We start from the raw sequence: 19,714 nt of genomic DNA, 5'->3' as shown, positions 1-19,714 counted from the left end.
TTTTTGGGCCCAGTGTCACTGCTGGTGGCATGTTCACCACTTTCAGACTAGCTTTCATGGTGTCCTCGGGACACATTAAAGCCCCATCAGCTTTTCGTAGTGACAGCACCACCCAGCCACCTGTCATTCCCCTCCTCTTGGTTCAACCTTTTCGGTCCCTTACTGCCTCACCCATCCATCTTCAGTCACGATATATTGTATCATTCCATGAAACTGTTTCATAAGGCCGGCTTTTATCCAGCTGGGTTTGGACCAAGCCGCTGCAACCTACTATAGAGTTGAGCTGCACTAAAGATGGCAGGTGGCCAGCCACACTTTGCAGTAGAGTACCCATCGTCTGATGGAGGAGGCAATGTTTGCCTCTCATCCCCCAGCAATCAGTGACAGTCTAATGCATTCCAACGATGCTGTGTGCATGTCTGAAACTGCAGTGGAATGCTGATTTTTCTGAACTGGTGGTTCCATGGTTTCGGAACATAATATTAAAAGACAGTCCATCACTAAACTGCATGGTTACCTACGTAATGTTGAAGTATGAATGATGGAGATGAGCATTGTATCTTACTACAATCCGTCTCATTCGGTATGGTGGTAATGACTTTAGGAGAGAATGCACATTTCAGATCTAACCCACATGGTAAAGACTACAGCAACAGTAAATATTTATGTACAGCAGAAACCTTGTTCATTAAATTCCTCTGGTTGTGTAAAAGAAAAAGCAACTATTAAAAAACCCCCACAAATGCTTGCCATTCCTGTGTTATGTGGAATGGTAGATAAGAAGTAACAAGGGATTTTTTTGTAAGAAAATTTCTCACCTGGAACCTTCTGGTATAAGTGAACGTTTTACACAACAATAATTCTCTTTACAAAGCAGAATCTCAAATGAAAGAAGTTTGCTGACAAAGTTCCTTGGAATCTCAGCAGTAAAATTCTGAAAAACTGCAGAAAAACTGGTGAGCATTTCCTTGGATTAAGCTCTTTCACAAAAAGGGATTCTCCATGAGGGATTATTTCAGAGTAAGGGATGCAACATGATATTATCACCAAGTGGAAAGTCAGCTCTGCCATCCTGACTGCATGGCTCAACTAACAGCCACCAATTCCTCCTTGAGGCACCATCACAACCACTGACAAATAAAATATCCATTTTATCCTGGATAATAAAAGCTCAGCAACTTATGAGGTGTTGGGAAGGTGTTTTAGACATCAGTCTCAGTACTTTTTGTCCAACTACCACATAAAGGACTGAAAAAATCTAAGCGTACTGGCATCCTACCACCACAATAATGCTTCCTTTGTCTCTTTGTCCTTTAGCTCCTTCTTGGTCCCTATTCCTTGTTTGCCCCTACGACTTCGTGCTCCTTCTGCCAAGTCTTGCTTGGGATACAGTTTAATTGAAAAAGTCTACAGTGCTGTATATGTGTGTGTGGTGTGTGTGTGTGTGTGTGTGTGTGTGTGTTTGAGTGAGAGAAGGAAAGAAAGGGAGAGAGCTGGGAAGAGAGTGAGTTGACTCTGAACTGGTCAGAGCACTTTGATCAACCTGGATTAGGCTTCTCCAGAAATTTCCCTTTGAATTTCCTTTGCTTTCTAAAAAGCCAAACCAGCTCCTGCAGGAGAGGAATATGAGCTCCAGCAAAGCCATATAGCTCCACATCATCTCTTTAACAGATCATGCCATCTCTTCATACAGACCCACACCGTCTCTTCCAAAATGCTGGAGTGCTGGAAGGCAGAAACTTGGTAAGCAATCATCTAACTTTTGCCTCACTGTAGGACATTCAGAAAGAACATACTTTCTTTTATTCTGGGCATCCAAAGGGATGTTAATAGACTGTTTTAGGTGACACTTTGCAGTGAATAGTAGACTAATAGTAGTAGTATGACCTTTCTACATCTGTGTCCAACCAAATGCACATCATGTCAACAGATGGGTCACAAGCCCTGAGTGATACTCCAATATAGTGCAACTGTATGGAGTTGGCACCTTTCCAATCATAACTGACCAGACTTTAACACCCAAAGACAAGGAATGTTGAGGGAACAGGTTGGCTCCCTGTGTGAGAAGAAAGATCAGCCATCACAATCAGGGTGACTGGATGAATAGCTGCTCCAGCTAACGACTTTTGAAGAGAGATCACACAGAGAAGGGGTTGAGACAGAGAGAGAGAGAGAGAGAGCTCACACAGAGAGGTGGATGTTAGAAAATGGACTGTAGAGTAGGGCTGGACTGTTCTTCCACAGCCATTAACCGCTGAGAGCCAACATCATGTGCAGACAAACAGCACTTGTGTTCTACTGAAATGCCACAATTACCAAGACACTTTTAGGTAATACATATGTGTAAGACCACCTGTGCAATCACACATGTTGTAGCTGTCCACCTACCTGAGACGAAGAGCACGTATGTCTATGTGTCTCTATATATGTGTGTTTGTGTGTGTCTACACTGCCAGACAGTCTCTTCCTCATCAGTCCCTTTGCGACAGCTCTGATTTGCCAAAAAATGAGAAAAGGGGGGCTGGGGGAAGGGGGGGTACATGGTAACCATGTCTGCTACTCCAGCACATGTAAATGAGGTGTCACTTTGCCCTCAGGCTACGAAAACCCAAACATAATGGTAGTGTAGTCTGAGTGTGTGGGCGCACATGAGTGTGTGGCTAGGTGTGGGTTCCCATGAGTGTGTGTACAGGTGTGCATGTGAGTATGTGGACGGGTGTGCAGGCGAGTGTGACCCCCTGTGGCATGGCATTCAGCAGGCTGCACACGTTTTCCCAGCTGAGCGCCAGCACTAACATGGCAACATGGCCATGATGAATAGAGAGAGTGAAAGAGAGAGAGAGGGAGGAGGGAGAGAGTGCCCGAGCATGGGAGGGGATTGACACTGCCAGACAGTCTCTCCCCCACAAGTCCCACTGGGCCTTCTCTGGTCTGCCCCAGGCAAGCGAGCAGGCACACACCCACCAGAGCCAGTGCTCCCCATGCACCAGCACAGATCAGCACAGGCGGGACCAGGGGGTGGGGGGTGGATCACGGCACTCTGTTTTGGAGCACACCCAGGTGCTGCCGAGAAGTGGGGGGGGGGGGGGTCTGTTCAATCCCAAAAAGAAGACATGAAGAAGCAGTGCCATATGGGGGGCCAGTGCTGTATGAGCTACAGAGCTTTGGAATTGCTCCCTGACACTTAAGACAAGCCAGGAAATGATGAGAGCCAAGAACTGCGAGGCCTCCAAGCCTGCACTGGGCCTCCATAATCCCTCTCCCAGCCCACACACTCCTCTCACTGCCACACACTTCCGGCTGCTATAATTAATGCCCACTTTCCATATTGTTTTTTAGACAATTGGAATGATTCATTATGTCTGTTGAGTGTTTCTTGATGGGAGACTCCTGTTTGCCTGTGCATGCACAAACATGTGTCTCCCTGGCAACGTGTAAGGAGGGAAGCTTTTTCCAGCTCCAGAATCCCAAAGTGACTTTGGCTGTACACTCTTAGCTCCAGACTATTCTCACTGCTGTTTTCCACAGAGTCCTCCACCTATCCACATGTAGAAAACAAACTCTCATCACAATGACCTGATGAATTCAAGCCACTTTACTTAAATGGCTCACGTAAAACTCTGATTAAAAAGGTTTAAGCTCACAATGCCACTCTCTCACTTCTGTGACCTTAAGATGCTAGACCAGCAAGGAGCTAAAGCCACATTTGACCTGAGCAAAGACGTCAAAGGGTAAAGATAAAACACATTCACCAATGCACTTATCTGATTGGCCTTTTTAAAGAAGCTGCATGGAAGATGACTGAAGTAATTGGCCTTCCGTTTGCAAAAACTGCTCCTGTTAATAAGATGACTTTTGGAGACTCCATAACAACTAATTGCTATTTATTTAGCTTGAAGCATTTATAACAAAATACACAAAATCAGAAAGCTTTATTGAGAGTTGGACAAAACAGTTTTATCTGCTTATGAGCTATGGCAATTTGGTTAATATCCATGTTGGTTAATATGGCTCATTACTAGTGAAGAGGGCTTGTAATGAGCTTTACATATAATTAAAATGCACCTTCTAAAATGTTAAGAAACAAATGGAATCCCAATGCTTGATTAAAGATATGTGACTGGAGATAAGGAAATGTGTGACACGAGCATGTCTCCAGTTTCTCCATCTCCATCACCTCTTTTCCACTGTTCCCTTCATCACTTTGACACCTTCTCCCGAACACCCTCCCCCAAAACACGTGTGATCACATGGTGCAACATGTGCCAATCCACACGTTCAGGCCTGTCTAATTTGCTGCCTGCACACTTCTCCAGCGCTCTCTCCCGTGCTCTCTCCCGCGCTCACTCACACGCACTTATTGAAATTAACTAGCACTATTCCCTTCGTTCCAATCTAGGACTAGGCATGGGGCCTCTGGTCATGTTCTTAATAGTTTGCTGGTGTTACGTCAACAATAAAGCCCCTGCTGGGCTCGAGGGCAATAACTGCCACCCAAACACATTGTCATTTTAATGAATAAATCATAACGACGTGAAGTTATCATCCGTTGGATGACTTTACGTTTGATAGAACAACGAAGAGAATGAAAGAATTTGAGAGAGAACCCAGCAGGATTGAAAGTGCTCGTGCAATAACTCGCGTCTCGCTTGAAAGCTGCCGTGATTTTGCGACGCAAAATATTTCGAGGGCAAAAGACACCTGGTACATGGTGAACCCTGTAGCAGCGCCTTATCCATGGGCTAAATCCACAAAAATGCAGCCCCATTAAACGTTTTATCGGGGATGGGGGGGACAGCGTAGCGTTTTGCTGAGCTGAGATAGAGCTTGCGATTGTGTAATTCCACATTATAACCCCTGCCAACCTCAGACCCTCTCAACCCATATGCACGGATAAAAGGACTTCCTCTGCCGATGTGACTAAATCATTTTTAGTATTAAGGATAGAAAGGGGAGTGGCTCATAGCTTCTTACATTAGCACCGGACTATTGGCAGCTTGTAAAAGCCAGAAGGCTGGATTGGCAGAGAGAGAGAGAGAGAGAGAGAGAGAGAGAGAGAGAGAGAGAGAGAGAGAGAGAGAGAGAGAGAGAGAGAGAGAGAGAGAGAGAGAGAGAGAGAGAGAGAGAGAGAGAGAGAGAGAGAGAGAGAGAGAGAGAGAGAGAGAGAGAGTTATAAATTGCAATGTCTGCACATAGATATCATACAAATACACCATAAAGGCAGGGATGCAATATAATTTTACCCCATCTATGCTCACAACTGACCTTTCATAATTGCAGTGATGCCTACAGTTTTCTGCCATGGACAACTGATACTGGAGTCTTTTGCTGGGAACAGTTCCCAGTAAAGGTTTATAGAGGCATGCACAAATCATAACCAAGCAACCACACACACACACACACACACACACACACACACAGAGATCCCACTCATATAGTAGAGACAGTCTTCAGTAAACGCTTTCATACATTATGTACAAAGCCAAAAAGTAGCCACACACGGTAATTGCTAATACCATGATAACACCCTGTCTAGAATATTCTTTTGGAATGTCAACAGAGTATTCCAGGAGTCAAAGATAGAAAAAACTAAATCATGCAATAACTCTGTCATTCCACATTAAATGGACAACTCTCAATCTGCCAATATACAATATTAAAGCAGAAACAATACGAAAAAATTAAGTATACATTTCAGACTATATACAAGTTTCTTTCTCACCTTCCTCCTCGCAAAGTCATTCAGTGATAATGTTTGTGTAGTTAATTGTGGAGAAGGCTTACTGTTAATTTTATATTTGCAAAGATGAATCTGTGGACATTTTCCTGTACTTGTGGGTGGACTGGCACATTGGCTTCAGAACTCCTGACTGATTCATACATAAACTAGGGATTTATTTTTTACACCTGCAGTGATGCTTCCAGTCTTTGAGCTCCCTTGAGCCTTGTGGTCAGAGGCTCCTGGGCACTAGGCTGGACAGTAATCCATCCCTGACACACACACACACACACACACACACACACACACACACACACACATACACACACACACACACACAAAGTATATTCATTCATTACCATAAGCCCCAATGATTACAAAATATAGATATGGCACATGAACATATCTTTCTCTCTCTCTCTCTCTCTCAAACACGTACATGCACGTGCACACACACACACTGGCTGAGGGGAGTTGGTTCTGTCGGTGTGAGGCTGAGGCCAGCTCCACTGTAACATGTAAGAATATAGCAGCAGCCACTCTTCTGTGCTCGGGGGCATCTCTGTCTTCCCTGTCCCTCTAGTCATGCATTCTGCTCCCACTGCTCCTCTCTCCCTTGTTTCCTCCTTCTCCCCCTCTCCTTCTGCCTCCCCCCTCCTGAGTTGAGTTCAGATCACCATTATTGCCAGGCCCTCACATGGTTGTGTGTGAGGCTCTAAACGGTGTCAGGTTTAATTGCAGTGGAGTCTTTTCTTCCAGCAATAAGGAGGTCTTTTTCTGCCATCTCCAGTCTGCCTGCAGATAGAATGTACTCTTCATTGACTGACAGACAATGTTTGCAGAGAGAGAAAGTTCTGGCTCAGTGTTCTTCAATGTGTGTGGTTGTGCTGTAGTGATCATACAGCCATGATCTCTCCCTCAGGGATTTAGAAGGTACTGCACCCAAAATGCCACTGTGGCGCCAGAGGTATTTAATTCACAGTCCTCCAGGACATACTGTCTACCCACCCCCTTCATCCATGAATCAGGTGGTGATTAACTGTACAATTAGTGACCACAGACTACTAAATCCACTGGATTGACTGGATTTGGGGTCCAGATTTGAGTACAACTGTTCTATTCAACTGAACAGCAGATCCACTCAGCCACTCTGTGTGTGTGTGTAAAAGCATGTGTACATGTGCAAATGTTGGGGATTTTGAACACTTCTGAATGTAAGCTACTCATGCCGGTTGTTCCCAAGGTTTTCTTCCCTTGCCAGTCACAAACAGATGTGCCCAGACTTGCTGCATGAGTGCACTCTTCTCTTACACACACACACACACACACACACACACAGAAAAGTATGGATCCATGTGCACATGCACATATGGGTGAACAATCAGCTATAATATTCACTTTAACTTTCAGGAACTTATGTTTGCATATCTGACCCCCACCCACCCATTCATGAGCTGCACAGGTTTGCCCCTCTCTCGCACACCCCACCCAGCAAGTCAAAGTAAAATAATATCTCTAACCTCTGGTCAGACTGAATAGTTGTAATCAAACTGACTGAGAAAACACGCTACAGAAATGTTTCCAATTAAGCCTTGGACTTTTTGACATGAGGTTATTTCCCCTTGCCAGTAGAGAATTGCAGGTGAATTCAACAGAGCTGAGAGGCATGAAGAGAGAATTTCTCTTCTCACACACAGCCGGACTTAAATAGCTCCCGAACATGGTCCCAGACAGCCTCAGAAATGCAGTCATACCAAATATCCCTTGATGGTGTACCCCATAATGGTACAGGTGCATAGAGGCAATTCCAGTGGTGCCAACAGTCAGCAATGAGTGTAAAATCGGTAGACTTTATTTCTGTCTGCCCCAAATGAATGCCATGCACACCAAAATATGTTATTTAGCCTGTTTGACTGTAGCTAAAGGTACTGCTGGAAAACCAATCTCGCTCAACTCGCTCCTCACTCTTCCTCACACATTCTTTCTCTCCCCTCTCTTTCTCACTCACATTCTTTCTCTCCCCTCTCTTTCTCTCTCTCTCACATACTTCCATCTCTTTGTCTCTCTCAGCCATATACAGCAGTGTGATGGCTGTGGTAGTGAACTAAAAGTACTGCAGCTATGGGTGCATAATGCATTAAATGTTTCCCGTGCCTACCAAAGAACAGTGAGCCCAAACCAGAAACGCACTCAGAGCTAATACATTGGCATCATTAAGTATTTCCTCCACAGCCTGGCCTGGGGGACTTGGAGGAAGCTCATCTCAAGATGCATGCCTCCTACAGCATAACTTAACACGCATTAGTAGGTGCTATTATTCACTCATCCTTATATCACTTGGTAGAGAATAAATTGCAGGTTAGCAGAGACCAGAGTGCCACCCAAACAACCATGTTCTTTGACAGGCATGACTAGAGGAAGACCACTGTTCTGGGCCTGCTTCAGATACCATGCTTTTCACCTCCATTCAGATGCTCCATTCAGACTAACTCATGGGTTTTTGGTGAACTTTTTTTTTGTAACCCATTATAAATAGCAATCACAAGCTCGTAACAAGGTGTGGCCTGTATCACTGGTAGGATGTGAACTGGGTCTCGTGCCGCCTCTGCATAATGGGGTAGGCCGAATGCATTAATGCTTTCCAGCCAGATGTTAAAAGTCGGGTAATGCCTAATCTCCGTGGAGCAGAGCAAAGAGAGGGGGGGAAGGGCAGACGGACAGGAAAATGACAGCAGGGGAGATGGGTATGGAGGAGAGGAGAGGAGAGGAGAGGAGAGGAAGTGTGAATGCCAGATATGTCTCTTCACTTGCTGCCCTGCCGTAGCTGACAGAGGTCGATGGTGGGATCAATAGATCATTAGGCAATCCTCACACTGCCCAGAACAAAACACACAGATTATGGATGAGATGAGACCCAGATCAACTGCCAACCAGGAATCGTGCGTGTGTGTGTGTGTCTGGGTAGTGTGTTGATGGGTGTGGTGAGAGTTGCCTCTTGGCAACATCATGATGCGCAAGCTCAAACACACCCGCTGCTAGAGCCTGGCTCTGTGTGTGTGTGTGTGTGTGTGTGTGTGGGGGGTTATGGTGTGTCATGGGTTCCTTCTGGGTGTGGCACATGGCTGTTCTGTGTGAAGAGGTCGTATTGTATTCAAAGCATAACAATATTGCATAAACAATATCTGACCTGACAAATGTTTTCAGCATCGTACAAAATAAAAATAAAATTTAACAATCATTTGTTGATTTAATTTAAGTATGCATCACTGCAACACAAGGCAGTGGTGGGGGCAGTTATTGAACCTGTGCTCGCTAGCATCAGCCCTCACTGCAATCACACAAATGCACATAGCAGAAAGCACATTATTAACATCAAGTCAACATTTCTGGAGATGGTCAATGAACACCTCTCCCTTCCCCTCTCATCTGCCTTCCCTCACCTCTTTTGGAGACAATGGCAGACACCTGTGGACTGCTAAAGAGCAAACCACCAGCAGCACTCTGAACCTCATCCAGGTTGGTCATAACCAGCCACAATCACCTGCACCTAGATCTCCCCTGCAACTGGGAATTTCATTTATAAAAAATGCAGCATCTTATATTTATACATTTATTAAAGAAATATTCCTGTGTTAAACCTCAAACAGTATAATTAGCTTAAAATGGTTTTAGCATTTTTCTGTCATATTTGGTATTAAGAGTCACAAACAGAGCTAAAAATGAGTTTCCAAAAAGCTCCACATTGCATAATTCCACTATATAACTTTTCTGTTGTCTGTAAGCATTTGAGAAAAAAGACCCCAAAACTACAGGGACTAGTGGGTACAGATTTTATACACACACATGGAGACATAAACAGGTGCTCAGCTCATTAGCATATTTATTCGATAATAAGCACAGAGGTTAACTCCTTTCCCCAGTACTGATATGAATAGAGCGATAAGGGTTGTGCATGAGGGGCAGTGTGTTGGTGGAAGGGTGCAGGCTATAAATATCAGTAGGTGGGTTGACATAGATGTAGGTAAAAAACTACAGGTCGCGCAGTGTATTGCTTTAACTATACCGAGGCTGGTATTTTGTATTGTACTCTGAAAGTAAGCGGATAGTTTATTTTAGAGAGTTATAGAGTGGAATTTGGTTTTAGAGGCTGTAAACTAAAGGATAGCTGTGAAGGAATTACCTGGAATAGCTGAAAGGGCTAGTCAGTGGCTGTGGATGAGAAGAGCACAGGCTACTCTGGGAAATGCATGAGTGCATTGTTGTGTGTCATATTATTGTTATGTCTAGAATCGTAGATCCAGATGGAACTGGTTTCACTGAGCATTCATTAGCAGTACCAGTGGAGCTGGGTATGGCCTTAGTTACCAGGTTAGTTTAAAAGTGAGCTTGCAGGGAGCTGGGTCAAACGTCACTGTTGAGCCTTCTTGATGTGTCGTAGGCTTAATTCAGTAAAACAGACAAAGAAGTGCCTACCTGAAGATCTTGCAAGAGTGTGGATTGAGGGCTGGGTCCTGTGTGAAACTCTAATAGTATGGCAGAGCCTATTTGACATCCTATGTATAATTACACACACACACACACACACACACACACACACACACACACACACACACACACACACACACACAATATATATATATATATATATAAATGAATATGAGAGAGAGAGAGAGAGAAAGGGAAAGGGGTCATACATATATCAAACTTTGCAGGCTGAACTAGGGTCAACTTAGGTATTTAAGATCTTAACCAATGCAATTATACCTGCTGCTCACAGGTCAGTGCACTCGCTTGGAGATGTCAGAAACACACGGGGCTAAATGCTTATCCCTAAAAATAGAACCAACTCGTTCACAGCATGTGCCCGCTAGAGCATTAAGCAGAAATCATGAGAGTGAGTGGATAGACGATCCCTGCAGGCATCTTGTCTTGCGTCTGAGGCCTGCCTCACCCCGGGAGCACTTCCTGCATCTCCCTGCTGAGCCCAGGGGAGCAACCCGGCAGCTGAGCAGCACCACGCAGGAGTGGGGAGCAAGTGCTGTCCCAGTGGACATCTGTTTGCACAGGTGTGCTCGCCTGGCTCGATTAGGATGGCCGATAGGCGCAGGCAGGCGGGCATGTGCATGTGTGTAGCAGCTACTTGCAGGCCCCTGGAATACGCCACAGTAGGGATAGGAGATAGGAGGATCTCAAACAGAGCAGATGAAATGCAGGCAGATGGTGATAAGAGGTTTAGAGGCATGTGGGGGCAGACATTAAGACAAAAACAAAGATAAAGAGCAGATTGATTATTTTATTGTAATTGCTGTCTAATACAGTTTGATATCTCAAGAGCCCACACTACTTCAGAGATTATTGGTCAAATATATTTTAAATGATCATCTTTTTATTATTTGCCCCGAATGTGATGAAAGGATAGCACATGAGAGCAGAGATGCTTCGAGTAGGGCAGATTCAAACAGAGGCCATATCCAACATTCCTGTTGCCACCTCAGTCAAACATGCATATTTTAATCATCAGGCATACGCATCATATGTGTGGAAAGGGCTCTGTGTAAAAGCCTCTATCCATGCTGGGAGCATCGCACACCCCCTGAAAGGAGACCGGAAACAGGTGGGTTGAAGTTCTGGCAGTAGCTCACTACCCAAATGCACAATAAGAAAGCGCTCCCATGGCAACAAGACAAGACTGCTTTCCTTAGCCATCCATGAGTCCACTTCATGCTCTAATGTAAAATGACAAGTTGCTGGAATTAATTTGGAGTGTTGGATTGGAAAAAGAGTCCAAAAATTAAATATGAATAAAAGAAAGCACTTTTTCTTCATTCTTTTAAAATCAAACTCTAACACACCATTGCAGGAATGGAGAAATGTATGGTTGGTGAGAGAACTTCCAGATCCTTCACAACCAGCTCTCAGTGTGGAAAAAGGCCAAGCAGCACCTCAAATCTCGAACAGATGAGAATCCAATTTCATCTCAGCAAACGAGAGTGGGGAGGGGTTAAAGAGTGAGAGATGGCACCAGTGGGTGAGAGAGTGAAAAGAGAAAGTGACTGCGAACGAGACTGAGATCTATGGCTCGTGAAGAGCGGGGAGGAAGTCTCATATAAAAGTATCTCCACAGTGAGGATGACATGTCACAGGACCTGCTAACAGTTGTGGAGCGGAACTCTGTTGCTGTATTCTGGGCAATATCACTACAATATCATTAGATCTCAAAAAAACAAACAAACAAACAAACCAAAAAAAAAAACCCAACAACCACCCAACCAATAATGTCTTTTTAACAGACCCATAAACTCTCCCTTTATGAGCTCGCCGGCCTAAATGTGGCACTTGGCCACTGTGAGAAAAATGCAAGCTGACCTCAAAACAGTGGTCTAGAGCAGCCTCTGCCAACAGTATTTCTAGCCGCTGTATTTCTAACAGCAAGTCTGTTTGGGGGGGGGGGGGGGGGGGGGGCGGTGTGTGGGTTGTTTAGGCTCAAGTTTGTTCAGTCTGCAGATGTGTTGATGCTGCATGTTCCAGGTCTGAATTCCTCTCGCTGCTCTGGTGAGTGAGCCTTGCCAAGATGTGGATCTTGGAATTAGACCGGGTCACAGCTGAAATAAAAGCCGAGTGTTTTCCTCTCAGCCACGGTCTCAGACCAAAATAGGGAAGCCTGAAAAGGATCAGTCAGGACTACTGCACAGTGACTTGTGCAGAATAAATCCAGCTTCTAAACCGAGAGCCATAACAGAAAATGAAATGTGGGCTTGTTTGTCAAAGAATGGTTTGTACTCTTGGGCACATTCATGCAAACAATTTTTTAAATTTCACCCCCCCCCCCCACATCTTATTAGGATTCATGAAGTATAACTCTGGATAGTGTAGTGATACACAGTTACAGATATAAAGCATCTTTCTTATTCCAAGAAGTGTGAGTTAGGGTGGTGGGATGTAAAGAGGGCTGAAGGAGGGGAATCCAGTGAGGCCTATGACCTATCAAAGGCAGGAGGCAGTCAGAGCTGCAGGAACCTGGTGACCCCTTGCTGTTGCTGTCAACAGATCTGGTCACTCTTACCACAAGTAAGCATATATATACATATATGAGATGAGATTTTATCCAAGTCGCATTAATCGTCTCGCTGCATCTTTGATGTGCAGCCCAAAAGTGATAAGCCACTCCACAGTTCCAACCTTGCCATCTGAAATGTCCATACAGGAACACAAATGTTGAGGAGCAGCCTGATGGTTCATGCTCCCTGCCCACACACACACACAAAAAAAATGCCACTATGAGGTCTGTCTCTAAAAACGTGTGTAAGGCAAACCCCCAAAGCAGGCCTAAAATGAGTATAGAAAACACTTATCAATCAGTAAACAACAGGCACAACACTTGTTTACTCTCCTAAACTGCTATCAAGCTACTCAGGCATTCATGCAATATGTCTGTGTTAACATGAATTGCATGCGCATACATGGTTCTGTCTATATATGCAGGAGGTGAGACAGTGTTAAACCTCCCGCCAGGTAGATACACATGAAGCACGTTTGAAAAACAAAAGGACAAGAGTGACAGTATACACACACACACACACACACACAAAAAAGAGAGAATATAGTTTGTGTGTGTGTGTGTGTGTGTGTGTGTGTGTGTGTGTGTGTGTGTGTGTGTGTGTGTATATATATATATATATATATATATATATATATATATATATGGGAAAATGCATTCATAGAAAAATCTCTGAAACTCCACTTCTGAAGAGCCTCCTCTTTGCCCAGCAGAGCCTTTCTCTGCTGTCTCGAGGGGCTCAGAGGAGATGGTGAAGGAGAGACCTTACAGCAAAACCAAAGGCCGTGATCCACTTGAGCCCCAGAAGGCAACACCCCGCATCCTGCATTACTGAACAACTCCAGTCCTGGATGTAGGATGAGCCCACAGCCAGACAACAGTACACAGCTTTGTTTCTATACCTGAGCAGAAAAACCCAGCCTTCCTCTGCCTGCCACAAACAGATGCACATGGACAAGCCCAGCCGTCCTCCACCTGCAACCAACAGATGCACAGCGCTAGCGAGAAGAAGCTGGGCGCAGGATTCAGGATGACATAATGATGGATTATAACGGAATGAGTATATAAACATATACATACATACATACATACATACATACACACATACACACACACTATACCGAAAATACTTAATAAACATGATTATATACATAAAATCATATCATATTATATATATCATATATATATATATATATATCATATCATATATATATATGCGCACACACACACACACACACACACACACACACACACACACTCCTCCATCACAACTCATCATCAGACCTGGCAATATTTTATTATTATCTAAATTTTTAACCATGCAATTTCAGGGAGCCTGTGTCCTCTGTCTTGGCTGAGAGGAGTGAAACCTGATGTGATCATCTGCTGTTGTAGCCCAACTGCCTTAAATTTTGTCGTGTTCACCAAATCACTGCATGCTTCTTTCTCTGTTCCAGCACATCTTGTAAGTACTAGTGGGAATCTAGGAGTATATACTAAGCTCTGTCTAGCTGTAGCCTTCCAGGAGCCAATTGGGTAACATGTATTGGGTGATTATGTTCTGTCAGAGCGGTGCTCGCAATACAGTGAACAATATTTTATGTGGACAACACAGTGAACATTACTGTGGACAAGCTGTCCAGTTAAAATAGGGAAGAGGTGAATTTTACACTGATTTATAAAAAGAAGCATTAGACAAATAAAACTGAATGCTGTATAAATACATGAAAAACAAAAAAACAGACATTTGTAGTTCATAGTGGTGAAGCACCTTATCAAAACCATGGTCTATTAATTCAGAGGACACCTTAAAGTTTTATTGTGCAGCCACAAGCTTTGTAACGAGAAATTCATGGATTAGTTGAGAAAGATTTGTAACACTTCTCCACATGACAGTACTGCAACTTTAAACTTTAATCCTGTCAGCCTTGTCTTCCCAGCTGCGGCTCTTCGTCATATATCTGGATGCTGGTAAAGCGTGTGTGTGTGTGCACGCGAGCACGCACACAAGCATAAGCGTATCCACTTTCAGGCCTTGTTTAACAGGCAGGGGAGCAGTGGGTGCAGTCTGCCCTCTGCATTGACCAGCCCTGTCTGCGCTCCCTGGAGGAGAACTCTGGATGCCACACACAGCTGAAGGACACTGAGCTTCACTGCAGTCTTACATAGCACACAAACACAACAACAGTGAGAAAGAGACAGAAGAAAACAAGCAGAAGTGAGTAAAGAGATAGCTGTGGCCTCTGCAACGCAGTGATTGGGTAAATAAATAGGAATAGAGCACTAAACGAGTGGATGTGAGTAGAGGGAGACATATCGGGGGCTGGCAGTGGTCCACTGCACTGACAGCTGGCACGGATACTCTCCATAACCCCGGCACACAGCGCTGTACCTCAATTCTCTCCACCATGTGAGGGAGAGCGGCCGAGGGAGAGAGAGAGAGAGAGAGACAGAGAGAGAGAGAGAGAGATTGATTAAAGAGGGTGACGTTGATAACATGGCTGTCTCAATTCTAATTAACACACTAGTGCACATGAAGTCAGATCAAGAGTGTTTCTGTGTGTGCAGGCATGTGTGTGTGAGTACACTGGTGATGTGCTGCTCAGTCAGCAGTGGCTGTCAGGGGGAGGTGAGGATGAGGATGGCCTCGTCTGGAGGTGAGAGCGTCTGGTAGAGCGATGAAGATGGATGAGAACAGAGGGCATGGGTCCAGGGAGGAAAGAGTAGCATGTGTGAGCTGAGAGAGAGAAGGAGGGAGGAGAGAGAGAGCGCGTGCGAGAGTGAGAGAGTGTGCATGAGAGAGAGAGAGCGCGCGAGAGCGAGCACACGCTCTGAACAATGAGGCAGCCCTCCGATCAGAATGCCAGAGACACAGAGCCATGTTCTGGGTCATTTACTCCTCTAGAGACACAAATATGGCAGAGAGTTAGCACTAAAGAGAGGGAAGGGGCCATAAGAGAGAGCTAGACTAAATGAAAGAATGAAAAGAACAAGACAAAATAACAGAGAGAAAGAAAATACAAGTTCAAAAACTTTATACATATGGACGGCAGTACAGCTTAAATTTGCACAGTGCCCAATGTATAGCCAAATTATTCACTGCCAAGCACTTAAACTTTTAATTAAGTTTGATTTACATTTAAGGATTTCTTTAAACCACCATGTCTCCACCAGACATTTCATTTGATAAAATTCGGCCTACCAAATCTGTTTTTGTAGTTGGGGTTTTTTTTTTTTTTGGTGATTGCTGTGTCTCGCCCAGCTACCCTATGCCAGTTAGGCAGAGGGGGCATTTTGCATAGCTCCAAGATGCAATGCTGCAATGTCCTATGAGTTTCCAATTTTCAGACTGGCTTTGTGTCATAGTGGCTGCCACAGTATACACCGCTGCTCTGCCGAATAGAACCCGGCATGTAGGGGGTTCCAGGAGCAGAGATCACCATTTAACTGTGACCCAATTAATTTCATCCCCTCCCACCACATGCTGACATGAAAGACCAGCCACTACCAGAGGAGAGGGTGGGGGCGGGAGAGGGTAAATTTTCACATTTTATCACTTCATGTTTGAGATTCTATCTGGAGGTGGGGAGGGTGGGGGTTGGATGCAATTACACGGCTGTGGTTGTGAGAACAGTGCGAGAAGCCGGCGAGGCTGGGTCCTGCTGGCAGCCTGGACTATGGCTCAATGTTAATAGCAAGCTGTTCTGCGTACCACTAGGCTGGGTCTCAGAAGGGTGTGGAGAGGGCGACAAGTTTTTCATCTACGCGGCCTGAGACGGAATGGCTCAAGTCCAATGGCTTAGCAAATCAACAACACACTATGCACATTTCTAAAATATACAAACTCATTTTCCCAGTTGCTGGCATTCATCCAATTATTCCAACCATTTCCGGTTAATTGCACCACTGGCAGGCAGCAGCTCCCTCCAAAGCCCTGAGCGCTCTAGGAAGTGCCGTTATTGCTAAAACACATGCAGGAGGCTGACCATTCACTTCCCATTCCATTCTTAAGAAGCTTATTGGAAAAGCCTCAAACATTTAAGTTACATTGACCGACTGGACAGGCAGACTAACGGGTGCCAAGATGCATTGGTCTAAGCCACATCAGGATGAGAGATGAGCTAATGCTGTACTGCAAGTCACCCAGAAGATCGGCACACTGCTTTCTGCCATTGCCCTTTGCTGAAGGGATGCGCTTGGCTATAGTGCACTCACGCTGCAGAAGCTCACGCTGGAGGTGAAGGTGCGACGTGACGTTTTTCTGCATTTCCCCTTCTGCAGTCTGTCTAAGTGACCTTCTCATCTTCCCCTCTGCTTATTATGTAATCATGATCACCACCAACACGATCATCCTCTCAGTTCAGCTTAAGGTAAACAAAGATAATTCATGGCCTTTTAATTGTGTCAAGATCAAAACAGTGTAAGACTAGCTACTATAAGAATCATGATTCTGAGAGCACTTTTGTTATTGCCTCTTATAGCTAATTATAGACCGTTATAGCTTATGATGCAGAGGCCAAATCTGAGCAGTTGCTGCAATTAACTTTTTGCTATAATCGCAAGTTTGGCACTTGTCATCATATCATTATAGAACTGGGGTTTTATGGAACAAATCCAATGATCACAACTGAAGGAAATCAGGCAGGCAAACCACCAGACACCAACAGACCAAACACATCTGGTTCTGCTCAGGATGCCTGGGATTCCATGTCTCCCTGTTAAGTGGTCGCCCTAAAGACTGGAGAAGCAGTACAGCACAGCCAGCCCATAAGGACAATAGACAGTACACGGGTCCTTTATCTGGGCTTTGAAGGATAGGGTTTGAGCAGAGGGGTGGAGCTCTGGGGACATTCTTGTACAGTCTGAGGCACCCCATCTCCCCTAGAGTGAGGGAAACGCTCTGTCTGTGGGTTCTTAGCAGGAGCTAACCATTTTCATTTGGTGTCAGTAGTCGGAAGAGACAAATTCAGTGGCAAAGCGACATAATATCCCAAGGGCTCTGTCCATAACAGAAGGCAGAGGGAGGGAAGTGAGGCTCTGTGCAGCCAAAAAAAAAAAAAGAAAAAGAAAAAAGACACCATTTAACACACAAGTTCACCTTCACAGCGGCAATGCAAGGGGAAGCCAAATACTTCAATCAACATTGCGCTTCAAATGACCTCGACAAGCTGCGACACCATTTCCACAACAGTATCAATTTCAGATAGAGGGAGAGAGAAGGAGAAAGAGATGAGGGGAGTGAGAGAATGAGTGCTGTATGAGCGATTCTCTGAAGGATAGGCTGGTGGTCAGACCTTGTTTTAGACTGGGTTCATCCCAGGAGCACCCCGGATGGAGATCAGTGGAGATCAGTGGTAGAGTGATAGGCTCCATTACCTGCTGTGGTGGTTACCAGAGTGCTCCTCGATCTGCCCCTGTCTAATGGCCCATAATATCACTTTACACTTTGCACGGCATCCCAGCTCTTTATGCTACCTCCCAAACATAACCCTGTCACCAAACCTCAATAAAAACAGATATATTTCTTTATTACTTCTCTTTAACGCATCTTTGTGGTTATGTACGCAGCACAAAGAAAGCTAATCTCAGAAGGCCTGCCCATTGCCACACTGGAGGCAGACACCGAGACGGTTATTCCCTCCAACTGTCGCCAGCTCCCATGCCATTCATTCTCAACAAAATGGATGTTTTATTGTAATCAAATGAACACAATATCCTCTCATAAATATCCTACTTATGAAGTCATTTTCTCTGCCTGCAATATGTTTGAGTGTCCATCATGCCTCAAGCACAGGAGGAGCAGCATGTTTAATTCAGATCCAATGCAATTTCTGCGCTCATCATTCCGCACACACACACACACACACACACACACACACACACACACACACACACACACACACACACACACACACACACACAGGTGTGTGCACACACACGTGATTCAGCTAGCATGGAGGACACACACTACCTACCTGCAATCCAGTCTCACACTAACAGGGAGAAAGAGATGCATCATCCTTGTATTTATCTCCCAGGAACCTGTAGTTTTCATTACGTTCCAGCACTCCATTTCTAGTGCAATGAAGTTAGAGGTCTCAAAGCAGATCAGAGTACAGATAGGGAGAGTTATTAAAAAATATTTCAGCTTTGGTGGCAGGAACCTCTGCACGACTACCTGTGCTATGTTATTAAAGAAATGCACAAAGATGCATGGCTAGATCCATTTTCTCGTTCATAGCTAGACACCGTTTCTCCTCAGTCCAGTAGCACGTCAGACAGGCAAGGCTTAAACAGCTAGGCTTAAAAAACCCTTTCTCCACAAATAGTGTTCCATATGGCCTTTCTCAGCCATGCATCATGGCAATGTGGAAAATAAGGAATTATAAAAGCAGTGGCCTAACTTAACTGCCCTAAACCCAGTTAATGTCTTGGTCTTGGTAAATGGTTGAAATTTATACCCCACACACTACCCATCACTAACACTCCTTTTTTCAATAATACTCCACTGACTAAACTTAGCATATATGGCTCATAACCATAGTATAATTCCTTACCAGTTGGCGTCTCATTTCATACCTGAACAGCAGGTCCCAGTTTCCGCTCGCACAAGCCCAGCAGAAGCTGGGACCCACGGGTGGGTGTGGCACAGCAATGGGTGAAGGGAATCCGATCTCTCACAGAGGCAGACAGGCAAGCAGATACGCCTGCGCCATAGCAGAATAAACCCGGAGGTACCCATGAATGAAATGACAGGATTACCGGTGCATTAGAAAGCCCGCCGAGATGCCCGATAATGTTGTTTATGGTCGAGCATCACACTGTTAGTATGGGAGACTCAAGCTGTTCGTCTAATGAAAATATGGGCAAGCTTTTCAGAATCGCCAAGCAGAAAATTCAGAAACACAGGTCAGGCTCTCTCTGGTGCAGCAGAGGCT

At 44.8% G+C, this 19,714-nt stretch overlaps 1 protein-coding gene and 1 long non-coding RNA gene across 9 annotated transcripts in view; one reads left to right on the top strand and one right to left on the bottom strand.

Annotated features, from left to right (window-relative positions):
- plxnb2b (plexin b2b) overlaps positions 1–19,714 on the bottom strand; it is a 94,372-nt gene that overhangs the window by 43,768 nt on the left and 30,890 nt on the right. Inside the window, exon 2 of one of the 8 annotated variants that reach the window (XM_035535962.1) lies at positions 10,193–10,272. The exons of the other annotated variants lie outside the window; for them this stretch is intronic. Within the exon in view, the coding sequence (XP_035391855.1) occupies positions 10,193–10,271 (79 nt within the window). The 5' untranslated portion in view covers position 10,272. The remainder of the gene's footprint in view (positions 1–10,192; positions 10,273–19,714) is intronic. 8 annotated transcript variants of the gene reach the window in all.
- Positions 1,539–18,485, top strand: LOC113571277. Its single transcript, XR_003409984.2, has 4 exons — positions 1,539–1,743; positions 13,490–13,836; positions 14,108–14,241; positions 18,345–18,485. It is a non-coding gene; the product is annotated as an uncharacterized LOC113571277 (long non-coding RNA).

This window comes from Electrophorus electricus, chromosome 2 (assembly GCF_013358815.1).
Source record: "Electrophorus electricus isolate fEleEle1 chromosome 2, fEleEle1.pri, whole genome shotgun sequence".
Taxonomy (NCBI): domain Eukaryota; kingdom Metazoa; phylum Chordata; class Actinopteri; order Gymnotiformes; family Gymnotidae; genus Electrophorus; species Electrophorus electricus.
This window is presented reverse-complemented; position numbering and strand designations above follow the sequence as displayed.